Source organism: Chelonoidis abingdonii, chromosome 3, assembly GCF_003597395.2.
Source record: "Chelonoidis abingdonii isolate Lonesome George chromosome 3, CheloAbing_2.0, whole genome shotgun sequence".
NCBI lineage: Eukaryota > Metazoa > Chordata > Testudines > Testudinidae > Chelonoidis > Chelonoidis abingdonii.
The window spans coordinates 101827534-101851749 of record NC_133771.1 but is presented as its reverse complement, the minus strand read 5'-3'; the positions used below and the strand labels follow the sequence as shown (position 1 = coordinate 101851749).

Here is a 24216-nt window from a genome sequence, read left to right as displayed (position 1 = left end):
GTTTATTCCCCTTTGTTGAGAGACTCAAGGGGTTTGGGTCTTGTGGTCCCCAGGGAAGGATTTGGGGAGTCAGAAGTGTCCCAAACAGTATACTTTTGGGTGGTGGCAGCCTATCAGATCTAAGCTGGTAATTAAGCTTAGAGGAATTCATGCTGGTACCCCATCTTTTGGACTCTAAGGTTCAAAGTGGGGTTTTATACCATGACAGAACCCCATTACAGAGAAGTGTGTCTCACAGGTGTAACAGAAAGTGTAAGTTGGACTGCAGAACCTTTTTTCTGGTAATGTATGTGATCCCAGGTTGAGATACTGGGGTATTAGTTACAAAAACCATATTTATACTTGTAAATTGAGCAACTTTTGACTTGGTAGTCCAGAGATGATATAAACTTAGAACCCCACAGTTTCATTTTTAGTTTCTTTAGAGCAGAATGGCACCTTAAAATAACTGAGATCTGTAAAGCCTTTCATCCCAAAGGATCACAAAATACTTCAGAAACCATTATACAAACAGAATATATGGTTCACTTCACTCTTCACTGAAACACAGCCTTCCCTGGCATGAAATGTAGCAGTTCTTAAACAGGCAAAAAGTGTGCTACCCAAAAGTATAAGAGAGGAAATAGAAAAAAGATTCCTATGTCCATCTGAAACTGCTGGGAGAATTCAGCAAGAATGGCACAGATCCACAAATGGATTTAAATGTTTAAGGCCCAGATTTAGTCTCCCAAATTTAGAATGGGATATTTTAATGTGGGTTTCTCTCAGTATCTCCTTTTGAAACCATTCCTCTTTGTGTCAATAATTACTCACTGGACAAGAGATAGTGAGATTGACTCTGTAGTGCAGTGGTTAGGGAACTCACCTGAGAGGTGGGAAAGCCTGATTCAAATCTCTTCTCTTCATGAGGCAGAGGCAGGAGTTTGACCTGGGTTCTCCAACATCCCAGATGAGTACCATAACTACAGGGCTAAAAATTATAAGGGAGACCGTTCCCCCCAACCCAGTTGTTTTGTGTAGAGCTAGGCATGTGTTGCTGCCATTATTGTAAGAACTAGCTTAGGCATGTAAGGTGCCTAACTCCAGGAGAGTGTTCCCAGCTGTGGATTGCAAGCACAGATAGATGCCACTCTATAGCCTGGATTTCGGCACTTGATGGTGTTAGATAGGTAGACCTGGTTTACATAGCACCCCCTCCAAATGGGCTGCCTTTAGTGGATTGCATTCCCAAGTGCCTCTCTTTTCCCATGTTTGTGTAGACTGCCTAGGTGGCTAACTCAGTGGATTCCCCTGGATGGCTAGCAGCCTAAATTTCTTTGAATCTGTTGCTACTCTTGTAGTCTAAATACTTTGTTTTGAAGTGTATTTTAAATACGTTTGAATATTAGTACCATGTATCTTCTTTTCCTCTTTTTTAGAGTGAGCTGTTTTGAATCCCAGCATTTATCTATCTTCAACTCTTTCTCTTTTTAGGATCATGCATGATAGTGGATTCCTCAGACCATGATCCTGGAGAAAAGGCTCGACTTCAACTTCCTACAATGAAGGAAAATGACACTCACTGCATTGATTTCAGTTACCTTTTATATAGCAAGAGTGGAACGAACCCTGGAACCTTGAACATTTTAGTTAGGGTGAACAAGGGACCTCTTGCTAATCCCATTTGGAATGTGACAGGCTCTACTGGCAGAGACTGGCTTCGAGCTGAGCTGGCTGTCAGCACCTTTTGGCCAAATGAATATCAGGTAAGCCTACAATACATCCTCCTTTTATTGCCAGGGTGTTAAATGTGCCAGCATGTGGTGGTGTAGCATCCATGAGACCTGATGTATTTAAGGAACTTTTCCATACAATTTTAAGTATGTGTTCTCCCATTCAGTACAACACTCCATTTAGGGTAAGGATTTTTTGCGTGAAATCTAAATTCACAAGCAATCTGTGTTGTATGATGTCCAAAACCCTACATTAAAAACACTCTAAGAAACTTGAAAATCCAGTACTCAGAAGTTAGGAAATGTTAGTTAAGATTGCCTGTGCATTTGTAACCACATCCCCCTTTTCTATATGCATTAAGATACAGTCTTTAATTACATGATCACAAACAATTCCCCCCCTCCCCCATCGGAAGTCTGCCTAGTTCAGTGTACAAGATGGATGGTGCTTGCTTAATGGGTAGCTGTTCAATATTTTGTTTTTTCCTTATTTTTCAGTGTGGGCCCATGTCTTTTTTAGTGTGTACTATTCAAACCCTATTTTGTCATGGGCTTTACTGTGGTTCTCATCACTATACCATCTAAGCGTGTCCCAAACACTAATGAATTTATTTCACAACACTGTGAGATGGGGGGGATAGTTGGGGAACTGAGGCAGAGGGTAAGCTCAAAGTATCCATTAATTTTGGGTGCCCAGTCTGAGACACCTAGGATCTGATTATTTGGACTTCTTACAAAATGCTATAAAATGCTGTGTTTGAAGGACAGCTTCCATTGACTTCAGTAGCAGCTATGAGTGCTCAGCACTTTTGCAAATCAGACTCTAGGGTCTTAAGGCAGTCACCCAAAAAATGAGGAACACACAGTTAATGACCACCTGTGAAAAGTTTGGTTTAAGTGATTTGATTGGCATCGCATAACGGCCCCGTGGCAGAGGCAGGAATAGAATCCAGTTCTCCAGAATAGCTTTCAGTTGCAAATTTACCAGTAGTAAGACGACATTGTCAAAACAGTTAGGGTTAACACCACTTGGAAAGTTGTTTCACCTTGTCGGTATTAAAATAACTAGAAATGAGCTCTGTGGGATTAGTTTGAGAGAAGGCTGCCCATCTAGTCACCTGAAGCTGTTGCTTCAGGCTATTCAGGGATATGGTGTGAAGAACAAAACTGATGTACACGAGAATACAGCCATGCGGTAAGGAGGAATTGTGTTAACTAGTTACATCTGCTAAGAAGTGTCAAACAATCTGTGTCAGAGCTCAGCACAATACTCTAAGGGACTGATCCAAAGCCTATTCAAGTCAATGGGAGTTTTCTATGGATTTTAACAGGGTCTGTGTCAGACCCCAAAGGAGCTACATTGCATTAAGTGTCTATATGAAGAGTGGTATGTTCAAAAATTTCTAGATATCAATTATGTAATTTTGTATTGCTGCCCATCACCATAGTACCTGAGTGTCTTCTGTGTAAAAACTGTAGCAACAAACAAGTCCCTAGCGGAGTCTGTGTAGTTTCTGGCACGTTACTCACTTCAGGGTTAAAACTGTGCTAGGAATAGGATTGTTGTTGATAAAATCTTTAAAAAAATAAAATCAGCTCCTCCCACCCCTTATTTTTTGATTGTGAGAGGTCTAGAGGTAGTGATTTAGGAATTATGGCATTGTGAGTGGAAAGACTTTTTCAAAGAGGAAAGTTTTGCAGTATTTCCTAAATATGGTCAGACTAGATTCACCTCGATAGATATTTAAACAATGTATGAGTATTCCATTATGCTTTATCTCATCGGGTGCCAGTCACAGCCATGAGTTTCTCTTTTATTGGTTTCTGTTTTTTAATACTGCTATTTTCCTTTCTCTCTTTTTTTTTTAAAGTTTAAAGGTATATATACCACAAAATATGTTCAAATAAGACGAGATTATTAACGCCATGAAAGAAAAGTTCAGATAGCTTGAGTTATTTTGGAGGGGAGAGGGGTGGTTCGCTGAGAGCCTTGACATTATTTAAAAGCAGGAATGCTTTATTAGTAGTTTTTATAGCAGTGATCAAGTTGTTGTATACTGCTGTAGTCAGACTTGGCAATGAGATTGGTGATTGGAGGTTTATACAGGTACCATAGCCATTCTGCATTTGTTATAAGCTTCATATAATTTCTGTAAAATCCTGCACTCAAAAGGTCCCTCCCACCCCCAGCTCCCCAATGTAATGGTAAAATAATGTAAAATACATTGTTGTTCAATTTTCTAATTTTTAATTTAAAAGTAAGAAGTAGATCTGGGTGCATATTTTTGTAGGTCTGCTGTGATCTATACATAAGCTGCACCTGGCCTGTAAATGCTGCCTTCCTGCTGTTCTCTGGTTGAATCAGTTGGAACCAGTCTAATTTTATATAATTTCTTACTAAGAATGGAAAATGTATGACTGTGTTTTTTTTGTTTTTGAATAGAATTAATTTTTTCTGTCCTTCTGTAAGAGCTTCCTTTGAGGTCGCGAGGTTAACAGCGCTCTTTCAAGAATACAGAATAATTTACAGTGTTAGCTTTAACGCTGAGCTGTACTCCAGAGCACAGTATGAATGCCTCTTCTGTTCAGTTGCATTCCGAGTGACAATGCTGCAGTTCACTAGCTCTGTAGGTTGCCTGTCCACCTCTTGTGAGTTCAGTAAGCAGTACAGGAAGAACCTACACATGTTTAAAACAAGATTGAAGGCAAACAATTTGTTTTGAGAATTGCGTTGTCATAAACTAAACCTGGCTTGGTAGAGATCCCTAAGCAAGGACACCTTGTGTTAAAGATTATAAACTGGAAAATTTATATAATTTGTGCACTTTTAATCCAAGCAAACCTCCATGTCCAATTTTTTGTAAATTTTTTTTCCATTTGCTTAAAAAAAGTCAAGTAGAAGTCAATAGTAGGTAATATACTGTATCAAAAGTGATGTGTATCAGTTGTTTAGATACCGAGACACATGTATAAACAAAATATAATAGCCATCTCTTAATGACACATACTATGTTTAAACAAACTCAAGGGATGAACTGGAGAATTACGGGCCAGTAAACCTTGCATACCTGGTAAATTGATTGAAATGATAATTAGTAGTAGAATAATAAAATACCTGGAAATCATGATAATATGGTCGGTTCAGCACAGTTTCTGCAAAAGGAAATTCTCTCTCTAATGTATTAGAATATTTTGAACATTTAGTATTGGATAAAGAGAAACCGATTGACATAGCTGATTTAGATTTTCAAACAGCCTTTGACAAGGTCCTTCACAAAAGGCTACTAAATAAAGGAAGTAGTCTTAAGATAAGAGGCAAAATATTGTTGTGAATCAAAAATAGGCAAAGCGGTGTTCTTTGTTAATAAGACCAAATCCAAAGAATGGAGCAAGTTTGTATTTTATATATGTAAAGACTGTGTTGTAAGTGGACTGAGAAAGGAGTTTCCTTCCACTCTTTAGTATGTTAAAAATTTCATCACTTACTTTTAATTGTTTAGCTGTGCTCTGTTGACCATCATATGATTGTTGCAAAACTGATAAAGAAGAAATGCTTAATTTCTGCAAAAGCTTTGCCAGAAATCAGTGTCCTCCATTGCATTCATATAGCAGAATGTAACATTCTATGGCAAACCTCAAAATTCCAAGTGCTGAATGGGGGGAGGGATAGCTCAGTGGTTTGAGCATTGGCCTTCTAAACCTAGGGTTGTGAGTTCAATCCTTGAGGGGGCTACATAGGGATCTGGGGCAAAATCAGTACTTGGTCCTGCTAGTGAAGGCAGGGGCTGGATTCAATGACCTTTTGGGGTCCCTTCCAGTTCTAGGAGATAGGCTATCTCCAATTATTACTTATTTGTTATTATAACTATATTGAAGCTGTAGAGCACATAAGGTGAGTGAATATGTTGCTGATAAAAAGCAAGATAAGAGGTTCTCTGCTCCTGTTCTTTTGACACTCCTGTACCACATGCATGTGAATAAGTGGTAATTTAGAAGAGAGTAGATGTGTTTTTGTAAGAAATGTTGCACTCATTCCAAAGCATAGTTGGCATTGACTAACTGCTCTCTGGGAAATGAAAGGGAGGCTGGCTGATCTTGCTGTGTTCCAGTGGGTGCTTTTAAGCAAGAGGGCCAGTAATTCTTCCACTGTAGGTTTTATACTCTAGGAAATTCCTGAAGTTATGTAATGATATGAATTATCTCTTCTGCTACTGGCTGTTTAACATGGGGATGAACTCTCTAGGAGAATTGTTTGGTTAGAAAATCCTTTGGGATTGAAGGCCCATATTTGAATTGGGTACTCATTAGTTTTTGTTTAGTTTTGTTACTTTTGTAATGGAAAAAGACCACCCTTGACTTGTCTAAAATCTATTTTAGGGAAAGGAATTTCTGAGGTTGTATTGTTTAACTCATTCTGGAGTTTTGTGTCTTTCATTTTCCATATAGGTTACCATAAAGCAGGGGTTCTCAAACTGGGGGTTGCGAGGTTATTACATGGGGGGTCATGAGTTGTCAGCCTCCGCCCCCAAACCCCACTTTACCTCCAGCATTTATAATAGTGTTAAATACAAAAAAGATGTTATAATATATGAGGGGAGGTCACACTCAGAGTTTTGCTGTGTGAAAGGGGTCACCCATACAAAAGTTTGAGTAACACTGCTGTAAAGTATTAGTTTATTCTAGTTAAATTGGTTATTTCTGTCTAACAGTGTCTCTACAGTGCAAATACAAAAAAATCCACACATGGCAGAGTGTCTCGGAACCCACATCTGCAGACTTGAGCTTGCACAACAGCACAACAATTGCAGACCGAGTCTGTACCCCGGACTCTGAGACTCATTGCTGCAGGGGTGATGGGGATGGGGTTTCTTTCTTTTTTTTCTTTCTTGCAAGTATAGAGAAACCCTAGGGGCTCTATACTAATTTCCCTTGATTTCTCTGCTGTTTGGTTGATGAGAATCATCCTCTGTTCAAGAGTCTCTCCTCCTTTGGGCTTCAAGCACTATCATTTTCTGTTTCTTCTTCTCTCTTGCTGACCACACTTTCTGTTTAGTATTCACTCTTAGTTTTGTATTAACAACAAAGGGGAAGAAACACAGGCTCGAATCAGGAAAGAACAGGATAAAGAATAATATTTAGATGAGTTAGATGTAGTCAAGTCATCAGGGCCTGATGAAGTTCACCCTAGAGTACTTAAGGAACTTGTCAATTAATTTCTGACCCATTAACAGTTTTCTTTAAGAACTCATTGAGGACAGGTGAGGTCCCAGAGGACTGTATCTGTGTTTAAAAAGGGGAAAAAGTAGGACCTTGGGAAATTATAGACAAGGCAGCCTAACTTTGATACCCAGAAAGATACTGGAACAAATTATTAAACAATCAGTTTGTAAGCGCCTTGTAGGTAATAACCAAGCTAGGTAAATATGGGCCAGATTAAATGACTATAGAAGGCTGGCGCAGAACTGACTGAAAAACAGTACTTCAGGTAGTTGTCAGTGATTCACTGTCACAATGGGAGGATATATCAAGTTGTGTTACTCAGGAGTCTGTCATGGGTCTGGTACTAATCAATATTTCCATGAATCAATTGATGGAATGGAAAGTATGATTACAAAAATTGTGTATGACACTAAGATTGGTGGGTTTGCAAGCACTTTGGAGGACAAGATAAGAATTCAAAATGACCTTGATAAATTGGTGAATTGGTCTGAAATCACTAAGATAAAATTAAATAAAGACAAGTATAAAGTCACACACTTAAGAAGTTAAAAATCAAATAATACAAATACGAATGATGAATAACTGGATCTGATGGTTATAATGGATCACAAACTGAATGAGCTAACAGCTTGCCTTATATTTAGATAAAGTAGGGATATTCAAGTAGGAAGAGCCTGATGAAATTCATCCTAAGGTACTTAAGGAACTAGCTGAAGCAATCTCAGAACTGTTAGCAATTATGTTTGAGATCTCATGGAGGACTGGTGAAGCGTAGACATAGTACCTATCTCTTCAAAGGAGAATGCTAGACCAGTCAACTGAAACAAATTATTAAACAATCAGTTTTTAAACCCCTAGAGGATAACAGGTTTATTAGGAATTGCTAGCATGGGTTTATCAAGAACAAATCATGCCAAACAAGCCTAACTTTCTTGTTTAACCAGGGAGGCAGTAGACATGATATATCTTGATTTTTTTTGGTAAGGCTTGTGACATAAACCCACCTGACAGTCTCATAAGCAAACTAGGGAAGTATGGGCTAGATTAAGTTACTATAAGGTGGATGCACAGCTTGTTGAGAGATAGGGCTGAATTCAGCAAGATGAAATTCAATAAAGACAAGTGCAAAACACTTCACTTAGGAAGTTAAAAAAAAATGCAGAACTACAAAAGTGGGAATAATTGGCTAGGTGGTAATACTGCTGAAAAGAATCTGGGGGATTTATAGTGGATCACAAACTGGATATGAGTCAACAATGTGATCCAGTTGCAAAAAAAGCTAATATCTGGGATGTTTTAGCAGGAGTGTTTTTGGTAAGATATGGAAGGTAATTGACCTTCTCTACTCAATATTTGTGAGGCCTCAGATGGAGTACTGTGTCCAATCTGGGAGCCACACTTTAGGAAAGATGTGGATAAACAGGAGAGAGTCCAGAGGAAAGCAACAAAACTAAGAAAAAAAATTAGAAAATTGGACCTATGAGAAAAGGTTAAACGAAGTGAGCATGTTTAGTCTTGAGAAAAGAGGACTGAGGGCAGACCTGGTAAGTCTTCAGATGTGTTGAGGACTGTTATAAAGAGAACTGTGATTAATTGTTCTCCGTGTCCACTGAAGGTAGGACAAGAAGTAATGGACTTAATCTTCAGCAAGATAGATTAAGGTTAGATATCTTAAATTAGAAAATCTTTCTAATTACAATGGTAGTTAAGCTCTGGAATAGACTTCCAAGGGAGATTGTAGAATCCACATCACTGAAGATTTTTAAGTACAGGTTGTAAAAGACCAACACTTGTCATGGAGAGCCTAGGTTTACCTGGTCCTGCTTCAGTTCAAGAGGCTGGTCTTGATGGCTTCTTGACATCCCTTCCAGCCCTACATTTCTATGATTCTATATGATGCTGTTGTGAAAAAGGCAAGTGTCATTCTAGGGTATATTAACTGGAGCATCCTATGTATGACACAGGGAATAATTGATCCACTCTACTTGGCAATGGTGAGGCCTCATCTTGATTACAGCATCCAGTTTTGGCAATCCACTTTTAAGAAAGGGAGAATTGGAGAAAGTCTAGATGAGAGCAACAAAGATGATAAAACCTGACCTATGAGGATATGTTGAAAGAAAGAGGCATTTCTAAAAGCAGAAAGTGTGAGAGGGAAGAGAGAGAAATGGGATATTTTGTCCATGTCCTTCTCTCTCTAATGACAATGACAGTTAAGCCACACTGTTTCTGCCAACATAGCTTAATATAGACCACACAGAACCATTTTCCTCGCCAAGTCCCTACTATTTTTTCATTATTATTTTTCAAACCCATCTAATTACTATTTGTTGGTCTCGCTTAGCAGGTCAGGTGACCAGTGTTTAAACTGTGTTAGCTGAACCCTTGTTGAAACTTTGTCTAAATCTGGCTCAGTTAAGATGGTTTGATTGTTAGTGTAGCGAAGGCCTTAAAACTAGCACTTGGATATCATGGTGCCGTTAAATACCTAGATAGATTGTTGCACATATGAAGCACATTCTTGGGAAACTTTTAGGTAGGTTTCACTGAGGAACTGAAAGTTCTGGTAACGCTGACCTGAGATGATGATCAAGTGAAGTCTAATCAGTCAGAAGTGCATTAATGAATGGGAATCAGACTTGAGACAGGCTGGCAGGATACAGATGTAGCAGTTAGAAAGATGGGGAAAGATCTGAGTGTTTTTGAGCTAAGTGAGAAAGGTTCCATGTAAGAAGAACATATTCAATTAACTGAACTTTAACTATCAAAGTCAGTGAAAAACATAGAATAAGGTATTAATCCGTCAAGAAATTCCCTGAACAGGTACCTTTTCTTTCCCCTTGCTAGTTCATTTAAATCTAGAGGTTACAACTCAGATATAGGCAGAATTCTCTTAAACCTTTTCTACACAACCCAGCTATTCCTGCTAAGAACATACATGATGAATAATAAGCAGTGTAGACATTGTTTTCATTTAAATAAAACATACCGCATTCCATTTTGAGCTCCCTGATTTACTTGTTAATCATTTGGTCTTTTGGCTAGTTTCCAATAAATTATCTGCAACAAACCTAATTTTTACATCATTTTGTAGCTGATGTGCAAGGTTTCCATCCTCATGTTTCAAATTAAGAAGGTTCTGAACAGAGGTTACTTCACAAATTCACCTTTAATGAGCCTTTTCCATGAAGGATTTTATCAATTTCGTGGGATCTCAAGTAAAAGTAAGACAGATTTCAGTCTTTTGTAATCTAGTGAATGGCTAGGGATGAATCTAGTACTGACTGAAAGAAGGTGATTGTAATAGGTGTTAACCCATTAAAGCTGATTTCTTTAGTAATTGTAGTTAAAGATGGTTATCTTTTCAAACCTTCAATAATTGGCACACCCGTTAGTGTTTTTCTTTGAAGTCATTCATTTCATAGTTCTCAAATTTGGCAAAATACAAGTGAGGATTCTGCTGTGTTTCTAAAATATAGACTCATAGTCTTTAAGGTCAAAAGGGACCATCATGATCGTCTAGTCTGACCTCCTACACATTGCAGACCACAGAACCTCACCCACCTACTCCTGTAATAGACCCAACCTCTGGCTGAGTTACCGAAGTCCTCAAATCATGGTTTAAAGACTTCAAATTATATACAATCTACCATTTACTTTAGTTTAAATCTGCAAGTGACCTATGCCCCATGCTGCAGAGAATGTTGAAAAAACCCCAGGGTCTCAGACAATGTGATGGAAGGGTGGGATTCCTTTCTGACCCCAAATATGGCAACAAGTTAGACCCTGAGAATGTGAGCAAGACCCATCAGCTAGGCAGGTGGGAAAGAATTCTCTGTAGTAACTCGGAGCCCTCCCCATCTAGTGTCCCATCACTGGCCATTGGAGATGTTTGCTGCTAGCAGTCACAGATCCGCTACATGCCATTGTAGGCAGTTGCATCAGACCGTTCCTTCCATAAACTTATCACACTCAGTCTTGAAACCAGTTAGGTTTTTTTTTGCCCCCACTGCTTCCCGTGAAAGGTTGTTCCAGAATTTCACTCCTCTAATGATTAGAAACCTTCGCCTAATTTCAAGCCTAAACTTGTTAATGGCCGGTAAATAGCTATTTGTTCTTGTGCCCACTTGGTGCTTAACGTAAATATCTCCTTTCCCTCCCTGCTATTTATCCCTCTGATGTTTTTATAGATTTCAGTCGTATCTCCCCTAAGCCTTCTTTTGGTTATGCTAAGCAAGCCAAGGTCTTTGAATCTCCTTTCATAAAGTCGGTTTTCCATTCCTCAGATCATTCTTGTAGCCCTTCTCTTTACCTGTTCTAGTTTGAATTCACCTTTTTTAAACATGGGAGACCAGAATTGCACACAGTATTCCAGATGAGGTCTCACTGGTGTCTTGTATTATGGTACTAACACTTCCCTGTCTCTACTGGAAATGCCTCATCTGATGCATCCTAGGATGGCATTAGCCTTTTTCACAGCTGCATAACATTAAGTGGCTCATAGTCATCCTGTGATCAACCAATACACTCAGGTCTTTTTCCTCCTCTGTCACTTCCAACTGATAAGTCCCCAGCTTATAGCAAAAATTCTTGTCGTTAGTCCATAAATGCATGACCATGGACTTAGTACTATTAAATTTCATCCCATTTATATTACTCCAGTTTACAGGATCATCCAGATCTTCTTGTATGATATTCTGGTCCTACTCCATATTGGCAATATCTTTCAACTTGGTGTCATGTATACATTTTATTAGTGCACTCCACTTTTTGTGCCAAGGTCGGTAATAAAAATGTTAAATAATATTGGTCCCAAGACCGATCCCTGAGGAACTCCATTAGTAACCTCCCTCCAGCCTGACAATTCTCCTTTCAGTATGATTCATTTTAGTCTTGCCCTTAACCAGTTCCTTATCCACATTTCAGTTCTCACATTAATCCCCATTTTCTCCAATTTAATAATTTCCTATGTGGAACTGTATCAAATGCCTTACTGAAATTCAGATAGATTAGATGTACTGCATTTCCTTTGTCCAGAAAATTAGTTCTCTTCTCAAGAAAGGGTCTAAGAAGGGGATCACGTTGGTCTGGCATGATCTACCTTTTGTAAAATCATGTTGTATTGTATCCTTTGTTCCCAAACCTTGCATGTGTGCTTTTTTCTTCTTTACTGTTGAAGCTTTCATCAGATAAGAGCATATTGCCTCATCTTAGTACCTAAGGCACTACTGTAACAATGATGGAAACTTACGCAGTTTTGGAAATATACCCAAATATGAATGCTTGCTTTCTTTTTAATATTGCCTAGCAGTGTTGCATGCTGGACATAACTTAGTAATCAAAATAATCATATATTCTTCCATACATTTTGCAGCAATAGCTTCTCATAGGCATATATTTTAATAAATAAACTTTCTTCAGCTCCTTTTCAAAGCCCAATACCAATGCCTTGTTATAAATGTTAACATAGATTAAATGTCTTTTTCTAATCTGAATATTTTTATACTCCTGCAGTACGTACACGCTTGCAGTTAATGATGCTTATCCTATTTATCATGAAATGTTTACAAATTTGGGGAAATACTAATTTTCCCTAAATTGAGCAGCAGAGATTAATTTCTTAAAGAGCAGTTACTTCTAATAATATAATGCCATGCTTTTATATAGCACTTTTCAGCAGTAGATCTCAAAGCAGTTTACCAAGGAGGTCGGTATCATTATCCCCATTTGGCAGATGAGGAAACTGTGGCACAGAAAGGCAAAGTGACTTCCCCAAGCAGACCAGTGGCAGAGTCAGGATTAGAACCCAAGTCTCCTGAGTCCTAGTTAAGTTCTCTGTCCAGCAGGCCTCACTTCCTATAGTTTGACTATGATGAAATTGTATTTCTCGTGTAAAAACAATTCAAGTGTATCTTCATACTCTTGTATGGTGGGTGTGGTAAGGCCTTCTGACTTCTTCATGGGGTTGTGACCCATGAATCCCTTTTGCCAACTGGCAAGGGATTTACAAGAATATCTTGCTTTTAGTATGTAGATTTTGGTTAACCAAAGTGTGTCATGTGAAGTCTTAAATAAAAGCCAGGGTCACACTGGTTGTTAATATTCTTGTGAAATGTATGTACTGATACTATGTAAGGAATTATTTATGTACACTGAAAATACAGTATTTGAAGAAGCAGGCTTGCTATGGGATAAAAGATGTTCATTCACCTGTTTCTCTGTTGGCATGTTGACCAAGCATTGTAAGATAACACAGTGGAGGTACATTTACATACAAAATCAACAGAAGGATATGAAGTCAACAAAGGAGACACGCAACAAGGGAAGATAATCATGTCTTGAGAGAAACTTCAAAGGGTTGCTGGTCTACTTTTGGGGAACAGAGAAGACACCCCTGTCATCCTGCACCCAGGAAATAAACGGACAGTATGTTTACATTCATGAAAATGGGAGATCAACCAGTGCTCCAGAGGACATTTGGGGTGCAATAAACTTCTTCAGACAGGTAGTTAGCCAGATAAGTTTAGTCTCCAGAAAGCATGTTATGAGTTTGTTTTATGTAACTTTTTGCTTCTATTATCCGTACTGTCTCTTTAATCTTTGGCTTACAGTGAAAACAAGTTTATTATGGATCTTAATGCAGTGGCATTAAGTAAGGAGCTGAGCCTCAGCTGAATCATACAAGCTGGTGTATACACTGTTCTGTTGGGGATGGCAGACCTGACAGTTGTTCTGTGAGTGTACAGTGGAGAAGGGGCTGGACATTACAGGGGAACACTTCAGAGGAACTCAGGGACTGGGGTGCAAAGTAAGGGCTAGCATTGCCCAGAGAGCTTGGGTGGCCAACTGGCTCAGCGAGTCAGGGAACTAACACCCAGTTGAGCACCAGGAAGTCTCCCTTTCACTTGAAGCAGGGAGGTAACAAAGTGATTCACAGTCCTTGGTACCCCAAGAACCGTCACAGGGGTATTCTCAATTGGGTGGTCTATTCTCTCTCTCTCTACCATGTCACTAGAGTTACTAGAATTTGAAAAAGTAGGCAAAGTATGCCAACATTAACACATCTTCTAGTGCCCACATGTAGGAAAGAGTTCACAATGCTAATGTGGTATACCACATAGCCAGTTTGTTTTACAATTCATCTCTCACATACTGTGAGGCTGTTTGTGCAATTTTTTGTTTTCTCCCAAACTTGTGTTTTCTATCATGCTTCTTATCTAGAAGTCTCACTGTTTCTCTCCCGCTTCCTCTGTTGAAAAGTGAGTTATTGCTAAGGAAGAAGAAAATGCAGAATCCCATTCATTGCTCTTTGAAGCTATAAAGGAAAAAGCAGGGACTACAATACACCTTCTATTTTCTGTAGTGTCTTCCATGTAAAAGATGTCTGACAACATCAGAGCTTCGTATCATTACAAAGATGACAACAGATGGGGAGAGAAAAAGCTAGGAAGAAGAGAAGTTTTCAGCTGAGATATGAGATCACAATGGTCAAATGTGAGAAATTTAGGAAACTGTTTTGCATAGGGGCTGCAGAAGAGAAGACTCCTGCGCTTGCATTGTATGGGATGACAAGGAGACGACCAGTGCTAGATATATGGCAAGGGGAAAGGAGTAGGAAGAGAGGCTGAATTGAAGAGTGAGGGTTTTACAAATGAGGATGGTGGTTTTTTTTAACTTGTTTCTGAAATGAAAATGCCCAAAGTCTCCCTTACACCATCAAATCTAATTGTGCTAAGAACCCTGGGTGAACAGCTGGAAATAGAAAAGTAATTCATTATTATTTATTGCAATAGCCTGGGAGGGACAAATGCATTGATTCATATACATAAAGTAAACTCTTACACAAAGTAAAATTTCAGTATATGGCATTCTTTGTTACTTGCAGATGCAATAAATTCACAGTCAGATCATAACCTTCTTGCACTGTTAAGTGGTTACTTGCACAAGTGTTCCTACAGACTTCTATAGCACTACACCTGAGAATAGTTGTTCATCAGTGTAAATAGGGGGTCACAAGTTATCTCTCAGAAAATTTGGATTTGCATGCTTTCATTTTAACTGTGACAATTACAGGACACTGCATGTTGAGTCAAGAAATCTCATCAATTTTTATTTTGTTCCTAAGGCACTGAGTTCCTACGGGCATAATTTGATTTCAAGCTTCACATTTAAAAAAAAAAAATCTTTTTTAAAACTACAATGCATATGGGAACACTGCTTATGAGTGTCATTGCCTGTGCTCTCCTGTGTCTTTTACAAATGAAAACATTAAAAATCATTTTAAACCAAAAAAAAAAAATACCCACAAGGACTCTCTTCTCTTGCAAGTTAAATAAAATTGACATACCATAAATACCAGAGACAATATAAAGACTAACTTTGTAAATTAATTCATTTGTAGAAGTATCAAATGATAAAGCTGGTCTCAATTATTAGTCCAGATTTTGGTGATCTACTGCTGTAGGATATTTCTACGTGTCTATTTTGAATAATAGATATTTCATTTTGTATTTGATACTTTTCCTGGTTCTTTTTTAGAATTTAAGTAAGTGTCCAAAAGAAAAGGAGATCTTTTTACACACTAAATGCAGTCAAGAGTAGACTGTAACATTTCCATCCAGCAGTTATGATATTCGTGATAGTCCTCCAGCAGCTCTTGATGCAATGCGGAAAACAGAAATGCAGATAACTACCATTTTAAAATAATTTATTGTGAAGTCATATTGACTACTGCCTTTGGTGGCTGATAGGATTATGCTTAGTTTCTTAGCACTTATTACTTTTCTATGTGATTTTAAATTCAGTGTGACCCACTCATCCATGCCATTACAAAGACTGACTTTTCTGCATTTTAGGCTGTATGCAATGATTTGAACAAAATATTGGTTCTATGGGGGGAACTGACAAAAAGTAACATTCAGTAGTTTTCCTGAAATTATTCTTTGTGGAGAGCTGAAGTATCAGTTCTGGGAATACAGTGGAAAAGTGAAAGGATGTAATTATCTTAAATGATTATAGGAGCCATGTTAGTGTTGCAACTAAGATAGGCTGGAGCAATGACGAAACAAAAACTAGATGCCTGCCATACTTGTGGTTAGTATCTTTTTAAAATTCCTTTTGATAAGATGGTTACAGAATCAAGTTATGCTGCCATAAATAAGGCAAGCTGAAATACTGACAACAGAGATTGGTCACTAAGAATTATTTCACCCACTGGCAGACCTTCCTGAGGATTTACAGTTAAACTAGATGTATGAGTTTGAAGATAAGACTACTTTTAAACAAGTTGTGGCTTGATAATGGTGTGTTTTGTTTCCATAATATAAATAACTATTATACTTTGCCACTTAAATTCCCTTAGGAAAATGTCACTATATTAGAATTTCTTCAGTGATGGTTTTAAATTATTTTAGCCTATTAGAAATACAAAATCATTTGAATTTTACATTAAACGGGGAAAGTATAATAATTCAATGTCAAATAACATTCTTGATTATAAATGAGAATTGAAAAGAAAATATTGCTCAGCAGCTAAAAGCAGCAGACCTTGTGTAAATCAGTGCCCAGAAGTGAAGGTGTGGCTTAAGTTGATGACACCCTCCCAAGCAGAGAAGGCCTTCCACTCCACTGAATGCTGAAAACTCCACTCCAAAAGTGAGATGAGGAAAGCAAATGACCTTACTTTCTTTACCTGTAAAAATAGCAGATCCTCAATGAGAGAGCACATATGGACATGAGTTTCCTGTCCTTCCAGGCCCATCTCTAGAAAGGTAGAACAGGCCAGCCTGTGCATTGCTAAGTCAGTGCAGGACTTGGGGTGCCAAGCAACAATTTGCATTGCTTGTTCCTTGTACCATGAAGGAAATAGGTTCCAGAGTGGCTCCCGCCTAAGAAGAGACAAATCTGGCTATAAACCTTAGTGAACTGGATAGTTAAAGTCAGCGGTTCTCAACCCATGGCTTGTCGGCTGCATGCAGCTGCCACCCAACTCCCTGAGCTCCAGGGGTCTGGGGCTGTTGCCCGGCCCCACAAGCTGTAGGGCTGCCACCCAGCATATGCAGCCCACAATGACAAAAAAAAGGTGAGAACCACTGGTTTGTCTTTCCTTTCCTTTCACTCGGAATCTCTCTGAAGTCTTATGCTCCCTTGTTTTCCACAGGGTTCTGAATATCATCAATGTGTCTGACTAGAGTCTGCTAAATTATGGGCATGGTCCATAAAGTCAATGAAAAGATTCTTATTAGAATAATAGAACCATATGGTTAGAAAGGACTGCAAGGGTTATCTAGTCTAACCCCTTGCCAAGATGCAGGATTTGTTGGGTCTAAACCGTCCAAGACGGATGGTTCTATCCAGCCTCCTTTTGTAAATCTTCAGCGAAGGAGCTTCCACTGTCTCCCTAGGCATTCTGTTCCATTGTCCTACTATTGATTTCACTGGATTTTGAATGGGGTCCTATGAACAATAGCAAAGGCAGTGGTGCTAGTTCTTTATAGACTCAGGAAAACTTACTTTAGGGGCTCGAAAGTTCATTTTTTTGGGTCAAAGGGTTAAGTTCTGCCAAAGTTTATGGCTTTAGCCACAACACTCTCCAGGGAAAGTTTTTTTTCTGATCATCACTAGTAAATAGATTTTTTCAGGTCTTCAGGAGTACCGATGGTATAGGACTCATACAGGGATCAGTCAGCCAATCAAGTAGTAAACACTTCCAGTATTGCCAGTCATACACATTAAAAAGTAATAAGTTGGGCATCTCAGAACTATGAAACTGACTTTAAAAAATTAATTAAAAAATGGGCTTTTTTTATTTATCGTATGATTTTTGAGTCTTAAGGGTTCACTTTTCAGGCTTTTATCTGCACCTTGTGGGATTTAGAAACCTACTTGTTATTTTATATGAAAGTTGAGATTCTCAAGTAATCACTTGACTCTAGGCGCTGGAGCTTTAAGAGAGATACCGAATATCACAAGACTCTCAATAAAATCATGTGTTGGCAATGCTGCACAACTTTTTCTCAACCAGTTTCTCACCAGCGAGAAACAATGAAATTAGTGTCAGAAGTTGTCATAGAAGTCTTTCATGTATGGTTGGGGTTAATAGGTGGAGAATGGTAAACTCATGATACATGGTTTTTTGGGATATAATAGCCGAATGAGCTTAAATATATTCTGCTGGGGGATTACCAGACGTCATTTTTTTTTAAATATAAGGATGCTCTTCATTAACAAAAACTTCCACTTTTAAAGACTTTTAAAATTGCACCCCATTCAGCCACCAAACTTGTGTGCCTAGAATTGATAGTAACAGAGGAATAAGGCATAAGGATCATGGACTTCTCGATGGTAAGATGCTTTGTTCAGCACTTTTGCTTCTGAGGACCGTGCTTACAGCTGCCTGAGGAATGTTTTAGAAGGATATCTTACTTTTTAAAAACTTTTTTCATGCAATTATATTTGTCTGTTGTTTCGTCCTTCCTTTTCTACCTTTCTCAGCCAGGGAAAGAGAAATCCTCTTGGGAAATCTCTTTTCAAATAGCAGCAGATTAGACAGTGTTTTTTAAAATGTTTTTTTCTTTTTCTGAGGTAAACTGTGAATAAGCCTGGGGCTGAAAATGAAGACCAAAAGCTTTTCTTCCTCCAAATGGGGATCTAACAGGAATCCTCAGTTAACTAGTGTGATTGCCCCCATATAGGAAAATAAGTGCTTCAAATACTCTAAATCTCTCCCCGTTCCCTATTTCCCCATGCGCACACTCCTCCTTCCATCATTTTAGATTTGGGTGAGGGTGACTTTGTCAAACCAACTAAGATTGTTACTCTGTGGAAGAAATAACTCAAATTTCCAAAAAAGTGCATTAATATTATTGTACCCCAAAAGCCTTTCAAATATACTAGTCAAAGTTCCGGAATTAAACATAACAATAATGATTTAAAAAACCCATAAAACTATAGAAAGTAATAGCATAACTCAATTTTTGCCATTGGAGGTATTTATCATATTATAAAGGGATTTTAGGGAGATTTTTCACTTTTTTTTTTGTAAGTGTGGAGGGAATTTATATGGCTGTTTTTTTTAAAAAAAAAAAAAAATCTTACAGCCATGTTAAAGTAACTTTTAAATATTGTACCGATTTTTTTTTTATCCATGTCAAAAGGGTGTGAAATGAGAAGTATACAAGGCAATACATCTTGTATAGTGAATGCAGGGATGTAGTGAGCTCAAGTGAACCGAGCTTGAGGCTCAAACCCTCTTGTCTGGAATCTTTCCAGACTCGTTATTTGGGAGGTGGCATAGTATTCCTTCCCAGATCTAAACTTTAGAGTTCAGAAAATGAGATACTAGCATGAATCCTCTAAGCTTAATTACCACTTTATATCTGATAGCACTGCCACCACCCAAAAATATAGTGTTTTGGGACACTCTGATCTCCCCAACCTTCCCTGGGGACCCCAAGAACCCAAATCCCTTGGGTTCTTAAAACAAGGAGAAATAAACCACCCAGACTTTCCCTCCCTGGGCTACCCTGAGAGACTTACTGATCCATCTTTAAATCAAGCAACACAGAAAGCAGTCCCTTCCCTTCCACAAGGGCAAAACAGATTCAAAGGAAAAACAGAGGAGATGTCCACCTCTTAGCCCCCTCCATCGTCCCCCACCAGTCTGGTATTTAAACCAATCCCCTGGGATTAAACAAGGGAAACAAGGGAAAAAATCAATCAGGTCTCTAAAGAAATCTTTTAATGAAAGAGAAAAAGTAAAGAATTATCTCTGTAATCAAGATGTAAGTATTACAGGTCCCTATAGCTTACAGACACTAGAGAGAAACTTTTCCGCCAGTAACCAATACAAATCAAAATATTCCCAGTAAACTACACATATAAAAGTTTACCACCCAGAATCCACATTTGCCAAATAGAGAAAAACAATCAAAAAAAAGAACTAAAACCGCCTGTTCTTACTTACTGTTGAACAGAAACTTAGAGAGCCTGTAGTAATTGTTCTAGTAATGTCTGGTCTCTCTCAGACCCCCCAAGAGAAGAACACACAACGGACAAAGAACACACACAAAAGCTTCCCTCCACCCAGATTTAAAAGTATCTTGTCTCCTGATTGGTCCTCTGGTCAGGTGTTCCAGTTCCCTGCTTGTAACCCTTAACAATCTGTTTATGACAGGATGTCACTGCCATCTGTGCCAGTCGTGAAGCTAACTCACTAGGGCTTTAGCTGAATTATTTTTCATGCAAAACTTTGGAGATGTAAAGCATCATTATAAAAGTCTGAAGGGGGAGTATGTGCTTTCCAAATATTCTTTAGTAATCCTCCGTGATCTCCATGTTGGCTGCCTAGCAGAGACCCTCAGCAATACTTAGTCCTGCCTGGCAAGTCCTCTTCTCCCTCATTGTCATGTAGGATCTGGGGGTTCTGGAGTCTTCCTTTATTACATGTGGTCCATGTGACCTTTTTGCATATCCCTACTTCTTGATTTCTGTCTCAGTTGTGGCTCCACTGCAGAAAGCATATTCTCTTCTTTCCTAGGGATTGTGGCAGCTCATTGTGTCCTCAGTGATGGATTAGAGCAGGAAATGTTAGATGCGACACTTCACTGCTTGTACCTGAACTCAGGCACAGTGAATGGAAACCCAAAGTAGCACATTTTCCTTGCTTTGCCCAGTCACAACTAGAAATGCTTTTCAACTCTTAGGCTGAGCCAGGAGACATTTTCTACTCCTAGGGGAGGATTCAAATTCTGTCACTGCAGAATAGTGAAATTCATGGGGCCGTGACATGTTGTCCTGTTACTGTACTGACTACAGTGCAGCTATTGTCGTCTTTACTAGAAGGAAATCAGCATGTAGTTAGCCTTGGAAAAGTTTTTAACAGAGGTTTCTATACTGAGGTGATCAACTTTCATTATCTCAGTCAAAATTATGGGGAAGTGTAGAGTGCATTGTGCTGACAGTTCATGAGTTTATCTAAAAAATCTGAGCTTTTTGAATAGTTGTATTGTCCCTTGAAAGGAAACAAAGAACTTTTGCAAGTTATTCTTTTGAATTGAGCCAAAATTAAATTTTGATTGCTTCACAGACCTGCATTTGAAGGCTTGAAATTTCAATCCTGCAGGTTCTTAGCTGTTCAAATACATGAGAAATTAGGTTAATGTCTTGAGCTAGCAGAGGGTCACTTCTGTTTAAGGAATAAATAATTTACAAGCCAGGAAAAGAGATCCGTTCATTCCAAATAATTTGCAGCAAACATATTAAATGATTCTCAATGATGCTAACCTGTTCTGGGCAATCCCTATTTGTAAGACATTGGGGCCTGCTAAATTCTTCTTGCATTATCCAAGAAAGGGACAGTCAGATTTGCTGATAACTTCTCAGACAGCTTGAGAGCACTTCTAAGCTTATACAGCTAAAAAGTGAGGAGAAGGAAGTGCTGATAGTATATCATACTCTCCGGGTGGTTAGAGTTACCACATAGCAACCATGAAAAAACAGGAGAGGGGATAGGGGGTAATAGGCACCTATATAAGAAAAAGTTCCAAAAAACAGGACTGTTCCTTTAAAAACGGGACATCTGGTCACCCTACTGGTGGCTAGCTTTCAGCAACTCAGATGCTCAGATCTTGGGTTCCAATTTATGGTCTGTTGGCTGTTGATAGTCTGCAGAGAGATGGCTAGACATATGATGTTGGCTCTCCTCTTTGTGGTCCTTGAGGATGAACTACTGTAACATCCTTCTTTCTCTTCTTCACTCAGTTTAACTGTTAGTCACAAGAACCTGAAAATTGATGTTAAAAAAAATACAGCAATTAGGAAGTGATTAATTATTTTCTAATTGCTTTTCCCATGTGGAGTGGAGTGAGGATGGTTAAATACAGAAAAACCATAATTTAAAATGGGTTATTCCCCATCTGCGGAAACTTCCCTCTAAAAGATTTTAGTGGGACTTTTATGTCCTTAAATTTGAATTAAATCTACAGCAGTAGAGGAATTTGGCAAAGAAAAAGAACCTCTCGATTGGCTCTCTTTTCTATTCATCTTTCTGAAAGTACACAAAGATGAATGCTACTTTTGAACATTTAGTCTTTTCTTCCTTTCTCTGATATTTTTCCCCTTGGCTTGGTGGATTTAAGGCATAGTTACTTGGCCATATTTTTTTTTATAAGTGAATAGACCACTTATGGGTACTATTGTTTCCATCTTTTAATCTTGCAGATATAGCTAATCTAGCATTCTCAGTCATCAAGGAAATGATGAGGAAATAGATGCAGTCTATACAAGCCTTGCTTGATTTAGGAGCTTTTACTTACTATCTCACTCAAATCCTGTACTGTGTTGTCCCTTTTTGTGTTGCTTGTTCTGCATGTTCTTGAGAAATTATGCTAAAAGTGTGTCTACTTGTTAGTCAGAGGTATTGTGTGATTCTGAACTTGGCTTTCCTCTAACTAGCTCTACCTATTACAGAGATGCAAGTTGTCATAGCTTCCTACTCAGATTTGAACCTTAGCGTTCATAACCTGAGAAGCTAGCATGAACCCTCTAAGCTTAATTACCAGCTTAGCTCTGATATCGCTGCCACCAGCCAAAATTTCCAGTGTTTGGCTCACTCTGGTCTCCCCAAAACCTTCCCTGGGGAACCCCCACGACTCAGATGCCCTGAGTCTACAACAAAGGGAAATAACCTCCCCCCTTGTCTCCTCTTTACCCCCTCCCAGGCTTCCCCTGGAAGATACAGCTTCAAGTCCTTAAAACACCAGCACCGAGAGATTAAGTATCTCTCTCCTCCCCCCTCCTTCTTCCCCTGAGGTTATTCAGATTCAAACCTAGTCAAGCTAACACAAAGAGATTTCCCCCTCCCTTCGTTCCTTAGCCTTAACCAGAGAAAAACTCAAACAGGTTTTAAAAAGAAAGCTTTATATAAAAAGAAAGAAAAAAAGACATAAAAATATTCTCTGTATCCAGGTGACAATAATACACGGGTCCCATGTGCTTTAAAACAAAATGAATAAACAGCCTTATTCAAAAAGAGATACAATCGTAAAACATTCCATCAACTACACACATAAATACAAAAACACATAAAAGCCTATTGTCTATAACCTGTACTTACAACTGCGGAAACAGAAGATTAGAATCTTGAAGATAGAAAGATCCCTCTCATAGTTGAGAGACAGACCGGAGAACAGAGAGAGCAGACAAAGGGAACACACACTCAAACATTTCCTCCCTTAGCTTTGAAAAATCCGGTTTCCTGATTGGTCCTCTGGTCAGGTGTTTGGTTCCCTTTGTTAACCCTTTACAGGTGAAAGAAACATTAACCCTTAGCTATCTGTTTATGACACAAGTTATTTAGGGTACAAGCAGTACCTGTTATGGGTGGGACACCATGGAAACAGGGAATGAGTGAAGTTAGGCTGGAAGCAACTCAGCCATATGAAACAGAGGAATGGACCAATCTGAAGGAGAGAGAATAGACCCTATATTGCAGCCTTTTTACACTGGCTGTTACATGCAATTTTGGGAACTTAACAGACTTCCTGATTTGGGACTGTATACTCTGCAGCACTTGGGATCACCACCTTCAAGAGCAGATGCTCTGGGAAGGTGATCTCACATGAGACAAATGTTTAGGCGAGGGTTATGCAGTGGAAGAGAGAAGATTGAAAGCCCTTGGAGGCACAACACAATCCCTGAAGTACATGTAAGGTTACCACCTGGCCGATATTTGACCAGCATGGCTGTTTTTTTATGGATTTACCAGTTGACAGAAAAATAATGTAATCTACTGTTGGGGTTTTTTTTATGTGGATCTAGAGATTTGCATTATCATCACAATACACTGGTATGTCTAATGTTAGAAGTTTTTGTGTCTAGCTAAAGGTGCCACAGCTTAAGTGACAACAGATCAAAACTGGTGAAAATACAGCAGCTGTCTGACCACCAACACGTGTGAGAGAGAGGGTTTATCCAGTGAAGAGCTGCCAGAATGTTAATAACCAGTTCTCTACCGCACTTCAGCAGCGGGTCTTTCACTCACTCTGGGTTTTCGGTGGCACTTCGGCTGCAGGTCCTGCAGTGCTGCTGAAGATCTGGAGCTAGTGAACAACCCGCCACCAAAGTGCTGCCGCCGACCTGGTAGGGAACCGGTTATTAAGCACCGTCTGGTGAGTACAAGTCCAAGACCCCCCACCCTAACTTCCCCCCAGGACCTCACCCCCTACCCAACTCGCCCCGCTCCCTGTCCCCTGACTGCCCTGACCCCATCCACCACCACCCCAAC

General features: G+C 39.0%; 1 protein-coding gene across 11 annotated transcripts in view; it reads left to right on the top strand.

Moving 5' to 3' along the window:
- Nucleotides 1–24216, top strand: part of PTPRK (protein tyrosine phosphatase receptor type K) — a 656446-nt gene that overhangs the window by 227491 nt on the left and 404739 nt on the right. For all 11 annotated transcript variants that reach the window (XM_075063933.1, XM_075063932.1, XM_075063924.1 and 8 more), the window contains exon 3: nucleotides 1474–1745. In XM_075063933.1, coding sequence (XP_074920034.1) covers nucleotides 1474–1745 — 272 coding nt within the window. The remainder of the gene's footprint in view (nucleotides 1–1473; nucleotides 1746–24216) is intronic.